At 35.3% G+C, this 18,320-nt stretch overlaps 3 protein-coding genes across 4 annotated transcripts; all 3 read left to right on the top strand.

Annotated features, from left to right (window-relative positions):
* Positions 1-1,298: 1,298 nt before the first annotated feature.
* LOC121257455 (chloride channel protein CLC-e) lies at positions 1,299-7,978 on the top strand. Of its 2 annotated transcripts, none has more exons than XM_041158454.1 (7): positions 1,299-1,767; positions 1,910-2,345; positions 2,948-3,148; positions 4,159-4,625; positions 5,842-6,399; positions 6,793-6,998; positions 7,201-7,978. In XM_041158454.1, exons 1-7 carry the CDS (start codon positions 1,351-1,353, stop codon positions 7,229-7,231), a joined length of 2,316 nt encoding a protein of 771 aa, XP_041014388.1. In that variant the 5' UTR covers positions 1,299-1,350; the 3' UTR covers positions 7,232-7,978. The 2 variants fall into 2 exon arrangements, with proteins under 2 accessions (XP_041014388.1, XP_041014389.1); XM_041158455.1 differs by having other exon boundaries at positions 6,793-6,979.
* A 1,716-nt stretch (positions 7,979-9,694) lies between these two features.
* Positions 9,695-13,082, top strand: LOC121257456 (tetraketide alpha-pyrone reductase 1-like). The gene is made up of 6 exons (XM_041158456.1): positions 9,695-10,915; positions 11,062-11,231; positions 11,696-11,884; positions 12,029-12,191; positions 12,320-12,512; positions 12,668-13,082. The coding sequence occupies exons 1-6, from the start codon at positions 10,789-10,791 to the stop codon at positions 12,804-12,806; spliced, it is 981 nt and encodes a 326-aa protein (XP_041014390.1). The 5' UTR covers positions 9,695-10,788; the 3' UTR covers positions 12,807-13,082.
* A 1,257-nt stretch (positions 13,083-14,339) lies between these two features.
* LOC121257457 (tetraketide alpha-pyrone reductase 1-like) lies at positions 14,340-17,350 on the top strand. Its single transcript, XM_041158457.1, has 6 exons — positions 14,340-14,534; positions 14,681-14,850; positions 16,120-16,308; positions 16,456-16,618; positions 16,762-16,954; positions 17,175-17,350. The coding sequence occupies exons 1-6, from the start codon at positions 14,408-14,410 to the stop codon at positions 17,311-17,313; spliced, it is 981 nt and encodes a 326-aa protein (XP_041014391.1). The 5' UTR covers positions 14,340-14,407; the 3' UTR covers positions 17,314-17,350.
* Positions 17,351-18,320: the final 970 nt, after the last annotated feature.

Consider the following 18,320-nt stretch of genomic DNA (forward strand, 5'->3'; position numbering starts at 1 on the left):
ATCAAAAGCAGTCAATCGAAAGCAATTAGAATCCAGTGGATGCGTTCTTCTTTTATCAGATTCTTCAAAACAAAAGAGCATAGTGCAAAGAAAGCAGCAGATTTGTATCCTGCAATTTGGGGTGCTACCCGCCCCCTACGGGGCAGGGCCACCCCTTCCCTGCACTCCGCCCCATGGGTTTTCAACCCCATTCCCCATCCCCGGGTGAGGAGTGGGTGCCCCGCCTCCATCTACTTAAACAAAACACTATATTTTACTTGATTTACAAATTATTTCTAAGTCTAAAAGTGATTAAAAATACATTTTTAGACCCAAATTATAAATTTAAATTTTATAAATATGACTATAATTTAAAAACTATGTAATTTTTAAATTTGCTAATACATATTTTGTGTAAATTGTAGTGTATTAGTTTTTAAATTTGTCAGTACATATTTTGTGAACAAGTCTAATAAATTGTAATATATATTTATATATACATAATTTGTAAAATATAAATATATATTTATGTTTGTATATATAAATATATATTTATGTTTACATATATAATATATATATATATATATATGTAAGCGGCGTCAGGGCGGGGTTGGGCTCTCCCCGCCACCCGCTCCCGCTAGGGGCCCTAGATGCTGGGTGGGGCAACGGGCACTGTTGCCCACCCCTATCTGCATGATTAAAAAATGGAAAATGAGATGAGTCAAGCCTCAAATAACAAGTTGTAGTCTTGATGATATTCTACTGAAAAATTTTACTTATATAATTCTTTTAAATCTTGTTTCTGTATTCATGTTATGTCTTTCGCTCTCATTTTATAATGAAGTCTTACACCATACACATATATCTAAATAATATGTGATTTGTTATTTTTATCATTCTATTTAAACATACATATTTAAGATAGAATGACAAATCGCATATTAATTAAGTAGAGGTGTATGGTGTAAATTTTCTATATAAAATTTCTCATGCTAGATAATACAGCACTAATAAGAGTCATGGCCCATAAAAATTAAAGTACTTCAGAATGAATCGAAATGATCGAAACGGCTGAAATTTAGAACGAAACAAAACGAGGATATATAATGAATCGAACAGTGCAACACAACAAAAGTTGTGACTGTTCTGATTGGAACAAAACGGAATTCCAAATTATGAAATGAATTATTTAATACATTTGTCAGATTTTCGTCCATTAGAATGCCACGTCCTACCCCTCTTTATTCAGTTAAAAAAAGATTATTTAAACACGCATGGAGAGATAGAGGTAGAGAGAGAGAGAGAGAGGTGTCAAGATGAGAGACAACGACGCAGACGTGAATCTGCTGCAAACGGAAAAGAAATAAGATAATGCGGAGTTTGGAATGGACATGGCGCTTCACCAATTTGAAGCGCCACTGTTTCTATCAGAAGCCACCAGGCCCTCCGCTCCTCCTCATCTCCGCCTCTTTCTGCAACAAAATTTCACTCCAATCTCTCAACAACTCGTTTTCGTCACCGGTTTACAATTGCAGTAGCTATACGGAATCCGGGATTGGACTCAGGCCTCCCTCTGCTCTGCCTGATGGTGGAAAGTTCGATGAGGATGATATGGGTGCGGACGGAAGTAAAGAAGAAGAAGAAGAAGAAGATGAAAAACAGCAGCTCAGAAGCGTGGCAACCGCTTCAACAATTTCCGTCGCAGAAGAATCTAATTCGGCGACAATAATATCCTCTTGCTTGGTTGGTCTTCTTACAGGCGTTGCCGTTGTGCTCTTCAATAACGCAGTGCGTCTCACTCTCCAGTCTCTCTATCTCCCTCCTGTATTTCATTACCACTTTCAGACTTCTTCTTTCCTTACCTACTATATCAATTTATGCGAATTAATGTTTAGAAGTATAGTTTTGTGTTTTGATTTGATTGGCCAAGGTGCACGAGATACGTGACGTTTCCTGGGATGGGATTCCGTATCGGGGTGCCTCGTGGTTGAGAGAAGAGCCCACTCAAGTGATATGGAAGCAAGTCATTTTGGTCCCTGCTTGTGGGGGCCTCATTGTGAGCTTGTTGAACCTGCTTCGAGCTGATCCTTCTCTGCAATCGGACCAACAAGACTCTTCTCCTCCCCCTTCTTCCGCACCAACCATTTCGCTTTCGCTGCCTAATAATGTTAAGGCTGCATTGAGACCATTTTTAAAGGCAGTCGCTGCTTGTGTCACCCTCGGCACGGGGAATTCCTTAGGGCCTGAAGGTCCTAGTGTTGATATAGGCACTTCCATTGCCAAAGGTGTTGGCACTTTGTTCGACAAAAGTCCCAATAGAAAGCTCTCTCTTGTGGCTGCGGGATCAGCTGCTGGAATCGCTTCCGGTTGGTCATTCCTCCTTTTTAGTATAATGTTCATGTCATCGTGGAAACGTTCTTAAAATTTTATTGTCTACATTAATTTCTGCAGAGGTTTTGGTAAATATCTTGTGCAAACTGCTATTCATGAAGGTCTACATTTTTGTCGAAAAGTACATAGATATTGTTTTGGTTAAGATTCTCATGAAAATACCACTGAATTCCATTTCTTTCATTCCGTAAGAGACCATGAAACATCTTTTTTGACTCGTGTTATCGTCGTCATCATTATTAGTTGGGTTACGATTTCACGATCTTTGACTACCTATATAAAAAAAGTTGCTACGCATACTTATAATTCTACATAATCCATTTTATTAGTTTTCTTTTTAAATTCAAGTTTTGAATTTCATAATCTTCATATATCAATACCTGACATGTTATGTTTACTTCAATAAAAATTGTAAGTACAAATAGCATTTTCTAAAAAAATGATTTCACGATCCTTGACAATTTAACATGTTGCCGATACATTGATTGACGCATGGTGCAGCAAGCAATGTTCTTTGCATGCTACTTGTTGTCAATATTAATTTTCTACCAATGAAGTTCAATTTTTGCTTTCACAGGGTTCAATGCTGCTGTAGCTGGTTGTTTTTTCGCTGTGGAGTCGGTGTTGTGGCCATCACCAGCAGAGTCGTCCGTATCGCTTACAAATACCACTTCTATGGTTATACTTAGTGCGGTAATAGCTGCTGTAGTTTCGGAAATTGGTCTTGGTTCTGAACCAGCATTTAAGGTTCCAGAATATGACTTCCGCTCACCTAGTGGTAAAATTTGATTTTTTTTTTTAATTAGAAACACACTGAACAAATGTACTTTTTCTTTAATTGTGAAAAGCTCTTGCTCTCCACTTTTTACTGCTGCCAACATGACTCTCTCTCTCCAAATTTGGTAAAAGTACTCAAAGCAATCTAAAATTATAAGAATAACCGGGTTTTTTTTTGGGGGCCTGGTCTGATGATCCATACCATAGGTTGAACAAGTCATTTGAAGGACTGAAAGGAGATGAGCAAGAGACAATACCCTTTCCTAATTCAGTAACACTCTTTCCTCTGTTAATAGACCATCACTCCGATGATTGCGACCACAACACTGCTATAGCCATCAGCACATTTGCCACCAGAATTACTTCCTTCTCCACCACACCATTATCAATTTATTCTTAGGTTCTTCTAGAAAGGAATTTGGCTCAATAATTTTATTATTAGATTATGTGTCATTGATTGCTCTCATGATTTTCTTTATTGAATCTGGCTTCAATTTATTAGTAAGTTTTCCATATACCTTCTATACTAGAACCCGGGCTAGGCATTACCTCCTCCCCAAATTTAATTTATGAAAATAAAAAATAACCCCTGCACCAAATAAAATACTCTTGAGAAAGATAGTTCAAATTTATTTATTAGTTAAGCACGTGCAATTATCCTATTTTGTGGGACCAGCTAAGAAAATCTGTGCTTACGTTGATTATTAACTTGTATATGTTAATCTTATTATAACTTTTTTTTCTTCCTCAAGAGTGGTATTTTATTGCATTTTTATTCAACTAACATTTATATTTATACATATCTGCTCTCCAACTTTTATATGCTACTGATAAGAGGTTTTAAGCTTTATAGTGCGCATACCAAGTGCTTTCTTCAGGTTCAGAATTTTTAGGACAAACGTTCTATGAGATAGCAAACATTGCAAATGCCACCTCAATGTTTCTAGAGTTTTAGCAAGTTTTTGTTAGAAAGGCAAGATATTTACCCAAAGCTATTCAACTGTCTTTCAGAGCTCCCACTATACTTATTGCTGGGTATGCTATGCGGCTTCGTTTCATTGATCTTATCTAGGTGCACGTCATACATGTTGGTAATTGTTGAGAATCTTCACAGTTCCATTGGCATACCACGGGCTTTGTTCCCTGTAATGGGAGGCCTAGCTGTTGGGTTGATAGCCTTGGCATATCCTGAAATCCTTTACTGGGGCTTTGAGAATGTTGACATTTTGTTAGAATCTCGACCATTTGTTAAAGGTTTATCGGCTGATCTATTGCTTCAGCTGGTAGCAGTCAAAATAGTAGCAACCTCTTTGTGCCGGGCCTCTGGATTAGTGGGAGGCTACTATGCCCCGTCCCTCTTTATTGGTGCTGCAACAGGAATGGCATATGGGAAATTCATTAGTCTTGCAGTTGCTCAATCCAATTCTCTGATTCATCTCTCGATATTGGAAGTGGCATCACCCCAAGCATATGGCCTGGTACTGCTCTATGCCTTTCCATTTTAGCAAAGAATTACTTTATCTACAATTCTCATAAATTTGAAGGGTTCCGCTGTTTATGATTTGGTAACTGAGAACTGAAATTGCATGTGATGTTGGAAGGAGTTGGCCTTCTTGCAATTTAACCAATTCCGTGTAGGGAAACTTCTGAAGGTGCGGTGCACGGGACCAGAGTTTACTCTGTAGAGGTAGGTCCGAAGGGCACTGCCTTGGAGAGGTTCCTTGACATTAAAAAAAAAAAAAAAAAAAAATGGAGTTGGCCTTCTTTGCAGTAGAGCTATTTAGTATTTTCCACAATAATCAAGTAAATATTTTTTCTTGTTCCTGTTCTTGTTATTTCAGCAAACAAAAATAGTAAAAAATAAAAACAACAGGAAAAAAAGGTAAGAATGGTGGAGAACCTATGGTGTAATTAACTCCAAGAGTCACAACCTGTCCATTCTCTACTGTGATTTATAAAAGATGCTATATTTCCAGGACAATGGATGGAAAGTTGCTTTATTTTCTATTACTAAAGTTTTATTTGATCTAATGTGTCTATTTGCTATAGGCTAATGTTACAAGTTTTTATGGGAGGGAGAGAGAGAGAGAGAGGAATCGCCTGTTGTTTAATATTTATATGTTTAAAGTGTAAAGTTAGATTTATAATTCAAGTGTGGTAGATAAGTTCGGTATGGTTGAACTACTAGAGAATAAGAACCATACAATTCAAAGCCATGGTAGCCTAGAACATTATAGTACACAACCACGCTGGTCCATGGTTTATACAAAAATGATGGTATATTCTGATAAGATATTAGTCCTTGCAAAGCAACTTCACCTTTTGTGCTTTTAAATTACTAACATGTGCCAGATATGGGATAAGACATGTTGAAAAAAGATCTAAGATGAAGCGTGGCTGCGGATAGAGCTAAGTGTTGAAATAGGTTGATGCCCAAAATTGCCAACTGAGGTTTTTTGGACATTGTTTACGTTAAATCTCTACATGATATAGCACTTACCAAGTATGTGCATATATATATATATATATATATATATATATCAATTACCTGATATTACACATCCAAATAAAAAGCATTTATGTAGCATTTGGGACTATAAACACTCATTCTTTCTCTATAGTTGCTGTTATTTGGATTATCATGGATATCCAAAGACCGTGATCGGTTGATCAGTGGGGAGCTTCTCCTTGCAGGTTGGAATGGCTGCTACTCTTGCAGGGGTGTGTCAGGTTCCTCTCACTGCAGTTTTATTGCTTTTCGAATTGACACAGGACTATCGGATAGTTTTACCGCTACTTGGAGCAGTAGGACTATCCTCATGGATTACTTCTGGACAGACGAGGAGAATTGATGTCAAGGAGATTAAAAAAATCAAGCAAAATAGTTCTACTACGACCCCACAACCTGAAATGTCTTCCTCTTCTACAATGGGCGCATCTTCTTCTGCACTTGCTGAAAAGGCATCTTATATGAGTAACCTTTGTGAAGTTGAAAGTTCACTTTGTATAAATGATTCTGATATTGAAGCCAAAGAGTTAGAAAAGAGAATATTTGTTTCTGAAGCCATGAGAACAAGATATGTGACTGTCTTGATGAGCAGTACACTTAATGACACAGTGAGTCTCATGCTTACAGAGAAGCAGTCCTGTGCAATGATTGTTAATGATCATAACATCTTGATTGGTTTGCTGACACTTGGAGGCATTGAAGAGTTCAGCAAAATTGTGAAAGCAAGAAGCAAAAGAACCAAGGTAAATAACACTTCTCCAATCACTTCTAAAGAAGAAACACAAAGCAAATCAAGGAGAGGGAAGAGAATGGAAAAATGAGAATGATTTCTTGTGGAAGCTAGATTGAAGTTCATTTCAAATGGATAAGAAAAGTTGAGAGAGGTAGTCAGTTGATTGGAAGTAACAAGGTACCTCTGAAAATACATGCTTTATTAGAGAACATTCAAAATTTCCTGCCTTACAGTAAGATCAGAACAAAAAACCTTGTTAACCAAAAGCGCTCTAGACATTACAGTTTCCAATGCAGAATTTTCACCCAACTGTTTCTCGTGTTCCTCAACCATAAGTGAGTAAATTCTATCTGCACCCTCTTGTCACCGTGTAAGCTTGACTAGTTGGTTACTTCTATTACAGGAGCTTTTGGTATCTGAAATGTGTACTTTGGATGAGGAAATATGTCGAGTACCATGGACTGCTACACCTGGGATGGATCTTCTTTCTGTTCAAATTATCATGAATAAGCATGGTGTGAGTCAAGTACCAGTTATAGAGGATGTTGAAGATCACCGAGGGCATTTAGTTGGCCTGTTAGACGCAGAATGTATCGATCTAACTTGCAGGTCTAGTGACCAATTCTTTTTACCTCTGCCTTCATACCGAAATCAAATTAAAACGGAAAAAAAAAAAAAGAATAAAAAATGAAACTTGAAAAGAAGATGTTTAGTTTGAAGAGAATCGATAAATAACTTCAATTCCTTTTTATTTGGATGAATGGTTTAACTAAGGTTTTTTATTTGCTGACCTTTTTGGTGGTGGGTGCAGAGCTCTAGCAACTAGAGAATTCCTAAGCTAATTTTCCGCTTGAGAAAGGCACGTCACTTACTGAGGATGGTCTGAGTCGCGTAATACTTGCTTGAGAAATACTTTAGATGAACCCGACTACCTGACACTAGAGATTGCTCATCTTTCAATTCTGGAGTTTCCTGTCTCAGGCTCTCAACCCAGACCAGACAAGCGTGTCGCGGGCACACGCCTGGATGGTGCCTTAGGGGACCTCATCGGCTCACCCCACATGGTGAAAGGTTCTTGCACATTATATCATGCATCCAGAATCATTAAGAGTCCGACTTAGATCAACTGTGCTATATTACAAAGAAAGGTGAATACAGCTTCTTCTGTAGCTAACAACCAAATGCAGCCCTTGGAGGTAAAAGAATGGCAAGATGGACTCTCCCGGGGACAGGTAGATTTGGTCCATGATCGGAATAGAGCTCGTGTTCATTTAAGGTTCTCTCTTTAATCTAAAATTACTTGGATTTTCCTGTTGCGTTTGACCCACATTTATGCTCCATCTTAGTGTGACTAAACTTGTGAGATTAATCTCATAAGTTAAGTGCCAAATAATTTGATTGGTGAAGTCGTTTTAGTTCTCGGACGAAAGTCCATCGGTCATAAATGTCTTTACATTTGATAGAAAGGCATTAAGATTTTCTAGTGTCCATATTCGGACTGGTCCACGGTTAGGTTTGGACCGCTCACACAAGATACAATTTAAGATCGCATCGAGAGATCAATAAACAAGCGGAACTAGTGTGATTTTTAACTTCAAGTTTTTCACAAATTATATATATATATATAATATTTATATAAATATTAAAAATTATAATTTTTTATATTAAAAAATAGAGAGGTGCGTAGAGGGGGTGGGGGCGGGGCCTCGTGAGCAATGTTTTGAATACCGTACCGGACAGCGTACCGGTCAAGGCACTGGAACGAAATATTTCAGTACCGGTACCGTTTCGGGATAGCGTTTTGGGATAACGTTTCGAGATAGTCGATCTATAAATAAATTATATATATAAATATATATAAACATTATATTCTAAAATAATAGTCTATATATAAATAAATTATATACAAATACATATATATAAATTATAAATAGTTTAGTCTGAATTGAGGATTAAAAAATAAGTTTGTTGTTTGAAAAAACGAAAAAAAAAAAAAAACACAGGCCGAAATATCAGCCGGTACAGGCCGAAATTGAGGCCGGTACGGAACAAGTATAATACCTGTACCGGCCGGACGGCCGAAACGAAAAATTTCGGCCATAACGGCCAGTACGGTATGAAATTTAAAACTTTGCTCGTGAGCCCCGGCTGCCCACCCCTAGCTCAGATGATGAATCCCAACTCCCAAGGCTTTGAGTTGGACATGCCTCGTAATCTGTTTTTTGAGACAGACTATATTAGATAGACAAATATTTAATTGATAGAAACTAAAAATTAAATTGATATTGTTTAACGTAGTAAGTTAAGTTATAAAATTATTTTTATTATAAATTAGATCTAATACATCATATTAATTTATAAATTTTTTTTTATAATTTTTTTTTGTAATTATAGTACCTTTTTAATATAATTGTACAGTTATAGTATTTCCATTTCTCACATACTCTTTAAAAAATGCAGCCAAATTTGTGAGCTACGTGACAAAAATCTACTGTTTAATGGCGAGTCTTACTTATTTTAACTGTGAATAAAAAAAAAAAAAATTGTGAATATCTTAAAATTATATTCTGGCATTAGTCTTTATTACAAAATGCACATTGTATATTTTTAGTATAACGTGTTGTATTTGACAATTTGTATATAACTTAGGAATGTGGCAAAGTATTTCAATAGTATTATTTATTGTCCTTTTAATGATCATTTTATGTTTATTTGCCATGTTTTGCTAAGAGCATTAGCATTGGCTTTATCAAAGCCATCTTCAAATTTTGATAAAAAATACATATTTTTCATAAATCCAAAACCTCTTTAGTCATAACCCCACATTGGATTAGTCAAAATAATTATATAATATTATTTTTTTAATAATAATATTTAATTTTTTTAATTTTTTTTATATTTTACAATTACATTAACTATATGTTAATTAATAATAATATTTCTTCCTTCACATATTTCAAAGTTGAGCACAAAAATGAAAATGAAAGGGCGTTCGAGGGAAGTAAAAATCTTGAGAAATGAAAACTGAAAAACAAAGCAATTGGAATAATTTTTAAAACAAAATATTACTTTTGAAGATGAATAGTACATCTTCAAATTTGAAGATATACTTAAAATTACTGTAACTCATGGTTCAAACTTTTACTTTTTGAAGAAGTCAATGTAGATCATTTTATCTATATTTCTTCAAATTTTGAAGATGTATTGCTCTTATCACTTTTACTTAGAAGCAGTGCCAGTGCTCTTATTATACCAATCATTTAGAAATGATAAAAAAAAATAATAGTTAAAAATGACAATGAGCATTACAAAAAAATTAATAGTTAAAAATGACAATTAATTTGCAATGGAACTTCCATGGATCGGCCTTTAGGAGGCCTATGCCTCCCTCCGCTTTTTTATCAATGTCATGGCATTTTCATTCTATGTATTGCTACCAACAGACATCGATTTTTTTTTCTTGTTTTGGTTCTGTGTTCAACTCTCTCTCTTTGATCATCCTGTTGTTAGTGAAGGGAGGCAGCAGCGCCAGCCGCCAACAACGACACCGACAACAGGCAATGGATGGTGTCGTGACAAATGGAGATTTTAAGATCGCCAGGAAGTAGACAGATAAAAATAAATTTTAGCAACGCCACAAGAGATTAAGATTTAAATGGTTATGTTTGAACAAAGACTATATCCACTGGTGAAGATGATCACAAAGAAATTCACCAATAAAAAAATAGAATATGAACGAGAAAAATGATAAAATTATTAAAACCCAAAACTCCATTACCCTCAAATCTCACTCATACACAAAAGATTTTTTTTTTTAAAAGAAAAAAGTATTATGAAGTTTTCTATAAAAGAGAATTCTATATATCGATCCCTATTCACTTTCACATCTCACACCTATAGTTTTTTTTTTTTTTGTTTTTTTATAGGATATGTCATGGGTATTTTTTATAGAGTGTGGGGTATGGAGTAGTAAATAATAATCGATAAGAAGAATTTTTCATAACTCAAAAGACCTCAAACTTTATTCTCTTATGTGCATCAACAAAAAGGCTCAAAACTCTCTTCGTCACACTGAAAGGTGGAAACTAAAGAAAACAACTATCTATTTTTTTGCGTATTTCCTAATTTCTCAATGTACTTTGTACCTTCAACTTTATAGATCATGCATGAAGTTTGAGGTGTTGAAGCAAATATTCTTCCCCACGTGAAGAAGAAGCGAAGCCACTCAACAGATGGCCTAGCTACCTTCTCCTTCCATACGTTTGGAAACTCTCAACAACAACATAACCTCTACCATCCATGCTCTTGGTGTTTCCCAACAGCTAGCAAAAGGGAAAGCATCATGCCCTCTATATAAAATGACGGAAAGCAAGCATACTCTTAATTGGTAGCCAAGACAATGGATGGGAAGCTCGAATCTAAGGGCAAAGTTTGTGTGACAGGGGCTTCTGGCTTTCTGGCTTCTTGGCTAATTAAGCGACTTCTCTTGTCTGGATATCATGTCATTGGAACTGTTAGAGATCCAGGTTTTTCTACCTTCATTTTTCTTGATCCCCTCCCCAGAAAACAAGAAAAACAAGCAATGCTAGCGGCTACTGCATGCATCATCCCTTCCATTCTAGCTTCTTAGTTGTTTTGAAACTACCGTGAGTTTGTCTTTATGCATGAGCAGGAAATGAGAAGAAATCAGCGCATCTGCTGAGGTTGGAAGGAGCGAGGGAGAGACTCCAGCTGGTGAAGGCTGATCTAATGGAAGAGGGCAGCTTTGACGATGCAATCATGGGATGCCATGGTGTTTTCCACATTGCTTCTCCTGTGCTCAAACCTTCATCTGATCCAAAGGCATGTTCTTATATATATATATATATCTGACATATTGAGTCTGCAGCTTGCCACTTTTATAATTTAAAGCCACCAAATTAAGCAATGAGAGGTTGTCTCAATGATCCAGATTCTCTCAAATTTCTCATCCAAATTTGAGACATTTAAATAGAACAGATATAGACATATGAATTGCACCTTACATTATTTATTGTGCTAGAACATTTCCATGCTAGCTAATAGAAATGATGTAGAGTCTATTTATTTGCCTATTTCTCTTCTGGTTGAATAGCTCAAACTCTTATCTTTCTCCAGTCTCAAATGATCAGAGACCAAAACGCCCAAATGGTAGTTCATGAAGTCTTGCATGAAACTCGGTGTAATTGTCTCTCTGATCAGTAGGGATCAGATCTTAAAAGACTAATTGATTAAGCTGGAAACATCCATAGCCTTATTTTGCTTTTCTCTCCCATTCTCACCAACAGGCAGAAATCTTGGAACCGGCTATTCAGGGTACACTAAACGTTCTAAGTTCATGCAAAAAGAATCCATCTCTAAGGCGTGTAGTTCTCACCTCATCTTCTTCAACCGCGAGGGCAAGAGATGATTTTGACCCCAATATACCTTTGGACGAGACATCTTGGAGCTCTGTTGAACTCTGCGAGAGACTACAGGTTACATATTAATTAAATATTTCACGTGTTTGACTCGCACTTATTAAGGGAGAGAATGACTCACATGAGAACAGTTTAGCTTAAACCATGAACTAACATTTAGTTTGTCATCTTCTGGGCATGGTGATTGATTCATTGCTAAAGATATGGTATGTTTTATCAAAAACGCTAGCTGAGAGGGCAGCATGGGATTTCTGCAACAAAAATGGGATCGACCTGGTGACCGTACTGCCCGCATTCGTCATTGGACCTAGTTTGCCACCAGACTTGTGTTCTACTGCATCAGATGTGCTTGGCTTACTTAAAGGTAGCTTCCAGTTTAGACTGGTCCTTGAAATCCAATTGGGATTATGGATTCAAAAATACTTATTTTCCTGTCAATTTTTCTAATATTTTTTATTTTTATTTTTTTAAAATTTTGAATGAATAAAACAGGGGAAACAGAGAAATTCCAATGGCATGGAAGGATGGGATATGTCCACATAGATGATGTAGCACTTTGCCACATCCTTGTTTACGAACATGAAGCTGCTTTCGGACGATACCTTTGTAGCTCTACTGTTGTAGATAATAATGAGTTAGCATCCCTGTTAGCTACTCGATATCCTTCCCTGCCTATCCCAAAAAGGTAGATGGTATTTCCTCCTTAGACACTCCTCTTGTAAACCTCGTTTCGTTTCATTATACAGATAAGATGAGATGAAAATTGAAAGTTGAATAAAATATTATTATAATTTAATTTTTATTTTAAAAAATATGGTTTTTTTTTTTTTTTTTTTTCAGGTTTGAGCAACTTAACAGACCATATTATGAGTTAAACACGTCGAAGTTGGAGAGTTTGGGATTCAAGTTCAAATCAATACAAGAGATGTTTGATGAGTGCATTGCATCCCTGGTGGAGCAAGGTTACCTTTCTGTCTAGCAATGCTCGGTGGTGACACTTTCTCCTGCTCATAGTCACTGCCCGGCCTCAACTATAATTAATGAAGCAGTTAAATAAGGAATAAATTAGCCTCCTATGATTAATGTCTATCATCCTTTCTATATCCCTTTTTATATACATTCGCGGGTATAAAAAGAATAACACGTTTAGAAAAACATCGTGACAACATATGTATCCAACGTTTGTGACCTCAGCTTGTATCTAATTTTTTATATCATTTACACGACTTGATGATCGCATTTATGTACCATACTTCATGCATGTATAAGTGATGTGATGAGTACTGTCCATACTTTCCATCTCTAGCGCGCATGGTGACCGCCTTTTTAACTTGATGTCTATAATGCATTCTTACACGGCAATATATCTTTCAAGAGGTATGTATACACATTGATCGAGTATGACCACACTATGTTTGTCGACTCCACAAAGCCATCTATGGCCTTAACCTAAGCATTGCCCCACAAGTATGTTTCATCTCATGTGGCCACAATGTGCTTCTTCTGGTTGAGCTCTAGTGCTCTTTGTGACCGCGATTTTGTTGTTTCCTTTTCGATTCAAGCGCATTGATATAAAGAGGGACAGTGATCCCAGTTAGTTCGATCGGCATATATAGATAATCAAAAGCATAGTATTTTTTCCCCCCAAAGGAAGTGATATAGTGTTGGGATTCTAGTACTTCCATTATTAAAGAAGTTTACTTGTATATGAGTAATGCTGCATACAATCGTGAAATGGTAATCGTCACGTAATTATTTTAAAGAATAATAGAGTTCATTATTAAAAAATTAATTTTTTATCATGTAGGTTTCATATTTAGTCATTTTTTTTGAGAGATTACACAATATTTGCATATTATACTACTGTAAATATCATTTTTTTAAAAAGTTATCGCAATCTTGAGGTTTTTTTTTTTTCCTGAAAAGGACAACACCAAATTTAATTAGAATTGACAGCAAAATCTATCTTCAATCTGCCACATTCCTGTTCTGTAGCCTCACAAACAAATGCCAAAGCGTGTCCTTCTATTCTCCCATACGTAGCATCATTATTACTTGGGTTTTTCTTTTCTTTTTGCTTTTCCTCCAAACGCAGAAAAAAGTATTCTGAAATTTTCTTTAAAAACTCCAAAAAAGGTGTTATTTAGTTATAGCATTTCACTCTTCTGTGTTAGTATAAATCAAAAGACCTCAAACTTTATTCTCTTATATATGTGCACCGACAAAAAGGCTCAAAACTCTCTTCGTCACACTGAAAGGTGGAAACTAAAGAAAACAACTATCTATTTTTTGCGTATTTCCTAATTTCTCAATGTACTTCTGCATGTACCTTCAACTTTATAGATGCATAAAGTTTGAGGCGTTGAAGCAAATTTTCTTCCCCACGTGAAGAAGAAGCCAAGCCACTCAACAGATGGCCTAGCTACCCTTCTCCTAATTCCATACGTTTGGAAACTCTCAACAACAACATACCCTCTACCATCCATTCTCTTGGTGTTTCCCAACAGCAAAAGGGAAAGCATCATGCCCTATATATAAAATGACGGAAAGCAAGCATGCTCTTAATTTGTAGCCAAGACAATGGATGGGAAGCTCGAATCTAAGGGCAAGGTTTGTGTGACAGGGGCTTCTGGCTTTCTGGCTTCTTGGCTAATTAAGCGACTTCTCTTGTCTGGATATCATGTCATTGGAACTGTTAGAGATCCAGGTTTTTCTACCTTCATTTTTCTTGATCCCCTCCCCAGAAAACAAGAAAGACAAGCAATGCTAGCGGCTACTGCATGCATCATCCCTTCCATTCTAGCTTCTTAGTTGTTTTGAAACTACCGTGAGTTTGTCTTTATGCATGAGCAGGAAATGAGAAGAAATCAGCGCATCTGCTGAGGTTGGAAGGAGCGAGGGAGAGACTCCGGCTGGTGAAGGCTGATCTAATGGAAGAGGGCAGCTTTGACGATGCAATCATGGGATGCCATGGTGTTTTCCACATTGCTTCTCCTGTGATGAAAACTTCATCTGATCCAAAGGCATGTTATATATATATATATATATATATATATATACACATACCTAATATATTGAGTCTGCAGCTTGCCACTTTTATAATTTAAAGCCACCAAATTAAGCAATGAGAGGTTGTCTCGATGATCTAGATTCTCTCAAATTTCTCATCCAAATTTGATACATTTAAATGGAACAGATATAGACATATGAATTGCACCTTACAATATTTTTTGTGCTAAATAATTTCCATGCTAGCTAGAGCATCCTCATTGATTTGGTCAAATTCATTTTTAAAATTTAGTCAATATCAATTTTTTTTTACATTTGCTTATTCTATTTAAATTCAATCTCCATATTGAATTATTCATTCATTTTCTATATAATAAAAAAAATATTATTAATTTAATAATTTTTTATTTAATTTATTTTTATCACATTTTATAGCTCTATCAATTAAATGTTAATAATAATTATATTCTACTTAAATTAATATTAAAAAATCATATTTTCAAAAGTCATTTAATGTTAATAACAAAAAATATTTGATTAAACACATCTAAAATTCTATCTAAATTTCTTAATTACAAACCAAATAGTATTTTTGTTTGGAGTGAAAAACTAATATTTTAATATTTACTTGGAGTGATAAATTAGTATTTTAATATTTGGTAAATCAATTGTAGTTCTCCATCTTTGGCTAACTACTGTATCAATAATCTAAATTATTTTAGATTTGTTCAATTCAATGTGAGATGTTTTTTATATCAGTTATGTAAATTTTAGCCAACCTTCTCATTTGGCCAAATCAATGAGGATGCTCTAGGGTCTATTTATTGAGTTTTGCTATGTACAAGGAAATTTGCCTACCAATCTGCGTATTAATGTTATTGCCTTCATATTATAAATTCAAATTAGTACTGTTTTCAATAAAATCTACTTTCTGACCAATCATATTGAATGAGTGCACGTATTAGTGTGCATAATCGCTTACAATTATATTTTTTTCTATTTATTTGCCAAGCCAATCATATTTTAATGTTTGTTTGGAGTGAGAAAATGATATAGGGTCTATTTATTTGCCTATTTCTCTTCTGCTTGAATAGCTCAAAATCTAATCTTTCTCCAGTCTCAAATGATCAGAGACCAAAACGCCCAGATAGCAGTTCATGTAGTCTTGCATGAAACTCGGTGTAACTGTCTCTCTGATCAGTAGGGATCAGATCTTAAAAGACTAGTTAATTAAGCTGGAAATATGATCCATAGCCTTATTGTGCTCCCATTCTCACCAACAGGCAGAAATCTTGGAACCGGCTATTCAGGGTACACTAAACGTTCTAAGTTCATGCAAAAAGAATCCATCTCTAAGGCGTGTAGTTCTCACCTCATCTTCTTCAACCGCGAGGGCAAGAGATGATTTTGACCCCAATATACCTTTGGACGAGACATCTTGGAGCTCTGTCGAACTCTGCGAGAGACTACAGGTTACATAGTATTAATTAAATATTCCATGTGTTTGACTTGCACTTATTAAGAGAGAGAATGACTAACACGAGAATAGTTTAGCTTAAACCATGAACTAACATTTAGTTTGTCATCTTCTGGGCATGATGATTGGTTCATTGCTAAAGATATGGTATGCTTTATCAAAAACGCTGGCTGAGAGGGCAGCATGGGATTTCTGCAACAAAAATGGGATCGACCTGGTGACCGTACTGCCCGCATTCGTCATTGGACCTAGTTTGCCACCAGACTTGTGTTCTACTGCATCAGATGTGCTTGGCTTACTTAAAGGTAGCTTGCAGTTTAGACTGGTCCTTGAAATCCAATTGGGATTATGGATTCAAAAATACTTATTTTCCTGTTAATTTTGCTAATATATATATATATATATATATATATATATATATTTTAAAATTTTTGAATGAATAAAACAGGGGAAACAGAGAAATTCCAATGGCATGGAAGGATGGGATATGTCCACATAGATGATGTAGCACTTTGCCACATCCTTGTTTACGAACATGAAGCTGCTTTCGGACGATACCTTTGTAGCTCTACTGTTGTAGATAATAATGAGTTAGCATCCTTGTTAGCTGCTCGATACCCTTCCCTGCCTATCCCAAAAAGGTAGATGGTATTTCCTCCTTAGACATGCTTGTCTTGTAAACCTTGTTTGGTTATATAGATGACACGAGATGAGATGAAAATTGAAAGTTAAAAGTTAAATAAAATATTATTATAATATAAATTTTGTTTTAAAATTTTAAAAAGTTGAATTATTTATTATATTTTTTTTCTTTCACTCACCATATTAATTTCAAAATGTGGTTTTTTTTTTTTTTTTCAGGTTTGAGCAACTAAACAGACCACATTATGAGTTGAACACATCGAAGTTGGAGAGTTTGGGATTCAAGTTCAAATCAATACAAGAGATGTTTGATGAGTGTATTGCATCCCTGGTGGAGCAAGGTTACATTTCTGTCTAGCAATGCTCTGTGGTGACACTTCTCCTGCCCACAATCACTGCCCCTCGACTATAATTAATGAAGCCGTCAAATAAGGAAAACATCGTGACAACGTATGTATCCAATGTTTGTGACCTCTTGTGTCTAATTTTTTATATCATTTGTTACACGACTTGATGATCGCATTTATGTACTATACTTCATCCTGTATAAGTGATGTGTTGAGTCTCCATACTTTCCATCTCTAGAGCATATGGTGACCGCTTTTTCAGCTTAGATGTCTGTATTAAGAGCATTCGGTGCAAGTGTCCCAAAACACTGTTTTTCCTATCATTTGAGTCTCATTTTACGGTTTTGGTTGAAATCTCTCTTACATTTGAAAAAAGTTTAGGGGAGGAATAGTAGTTTTTCAAATATAGAGAATCACTATTTATCTCCTAAATAATCTTTTATCAATATTTTATTCTAATAAATAAAATAAATTCTTCTTCCAATCATATGCACTTTCTCTCATACTCATATTTATTATAGTTTTAAATAATAATTTTAATAATTACTGAAATATAAAAAAATTAATTTTAAAAATATGATCATACCCACAAAAAAAATAATTTAAATTTTTGTCTAAAATATTCACTAGAGTAATAGTTGATCAAAACATAAGAAAAAATATTGAGTAGTTAAGTTTGTAAACGGAAGTGAGAGAAAAAAGTAATAAAGAAAGAATAAAAAAATATTATTTTAATAGAATAAATAAAGGATATGAAATATGATGTAGGAGGTTTTTGAGAGATGAGTAAAATTTAAGGAAAAAATTTTTAAAAATGTGATTTTTAATTAAATTATAAGAAATTTTATGAAGAAAGAGATGAAAATGCTCTAATGCATGCTTACACGGCAATATATCATTCAAGAGGTATGTATATACATTGTTCGAGTACGACCACACTATATTTGTCAGACTCCACAAAGCCATCTATGGCCTTAACCTAAGCATTGCCCCACAAATATGATTCATCTCATGTGAC

The sequence above is a fragment of the Juglans microcarpa x Juglans regia genome, chromosome 3S, assembly GCF_004785595.1.
Source record: "Juglans microcarpa x Juglans regia isolate MS1-56 chromosome 3S, Jm3101_v1.0, whole genome shotgun sequence".
NCBI lineage: Eukaryota > Viridiplantae > Streptophyta > Magnoliopsida > Fagales > Juglandaceae > Juglans > Juglans microcarpa x Juglans regia.

What these genes read in the sequence shown, in the direction of transcription:
- LOC121257455 (XM_041158454.1), top strand. Translation starts at nt 1,351, where the DNA reads ATGCGGAGTTTGGAATGGACATGGCGCTTCACCAATTTGAAGCGCCAC. An exon ending in TGACTTCCGCTCACCTAGTG is followed by an intron (nt 3,149 to 4,158) that starts GTAAAATTTGAT and finishes ACTGTCTTTCAG; the next exon opens with AGCTCCCACTATACTTATTG. An exon ending in TGTATCGATCTAACTTGCAG is followed by an intron (nt 6,999 to 7,200) that starts GTCTAGTGACCA and finishes TGGTGGGTGCAG; the next exon opens with AGCTCTAGCAACTAGAGAAT.
- LOC121257456 (XM_041158456.1), top strand. Translation starts at nt 10,789, where the DNA reads ATGGATGGGAAGCTCGAATCTAAGGGCAAAGTTTGTGTGACAGGGGCT. An exon ending in TGTGCTTGGCTTACTTAAAG is followed by an intron (nt 12,192 to 12,319) that starts GTAGCTTCCAGT and finishes TGAATAAAACAG; the next exon opens with GGGAAACAGAGAAATTCCAA. An exon ending in TCCCTGCCTATCCCAAAAAG is followed by an intron (nt 12,513 to 12,667) that starts GTAGATGGTATT and finishes TTTTTTTTTCAG; the next exon opens with GTTTGAGCAACTTAACAGAC.
- LOC121257457 (XM_041158457.1), top strand. Translation starts at nt 14,408, where the DNA reads ATGGATGGGAAGCTCGAATCTAAGGGCAAGGTTTGTGTGACAGGGGCT. An exon ending in TGGAACTGTTAGAGATCCAG is followed by an intron (nt 14,535 to 14,680) that starts GTTTTTCTACCT and finishes ATGCATGAGCAG; the next exon opens with GAAATGAGAAGAAATCAGCG. An exon ending in TCCCTGCCTATCCCAAAAAG is followed by an intron (nt 16,955 to 17,174) that starts GTAGATGGTATT and finishes TTTTTTTTTCAG; the next exon opens with GTTTGAGCAACTAAACAGAC.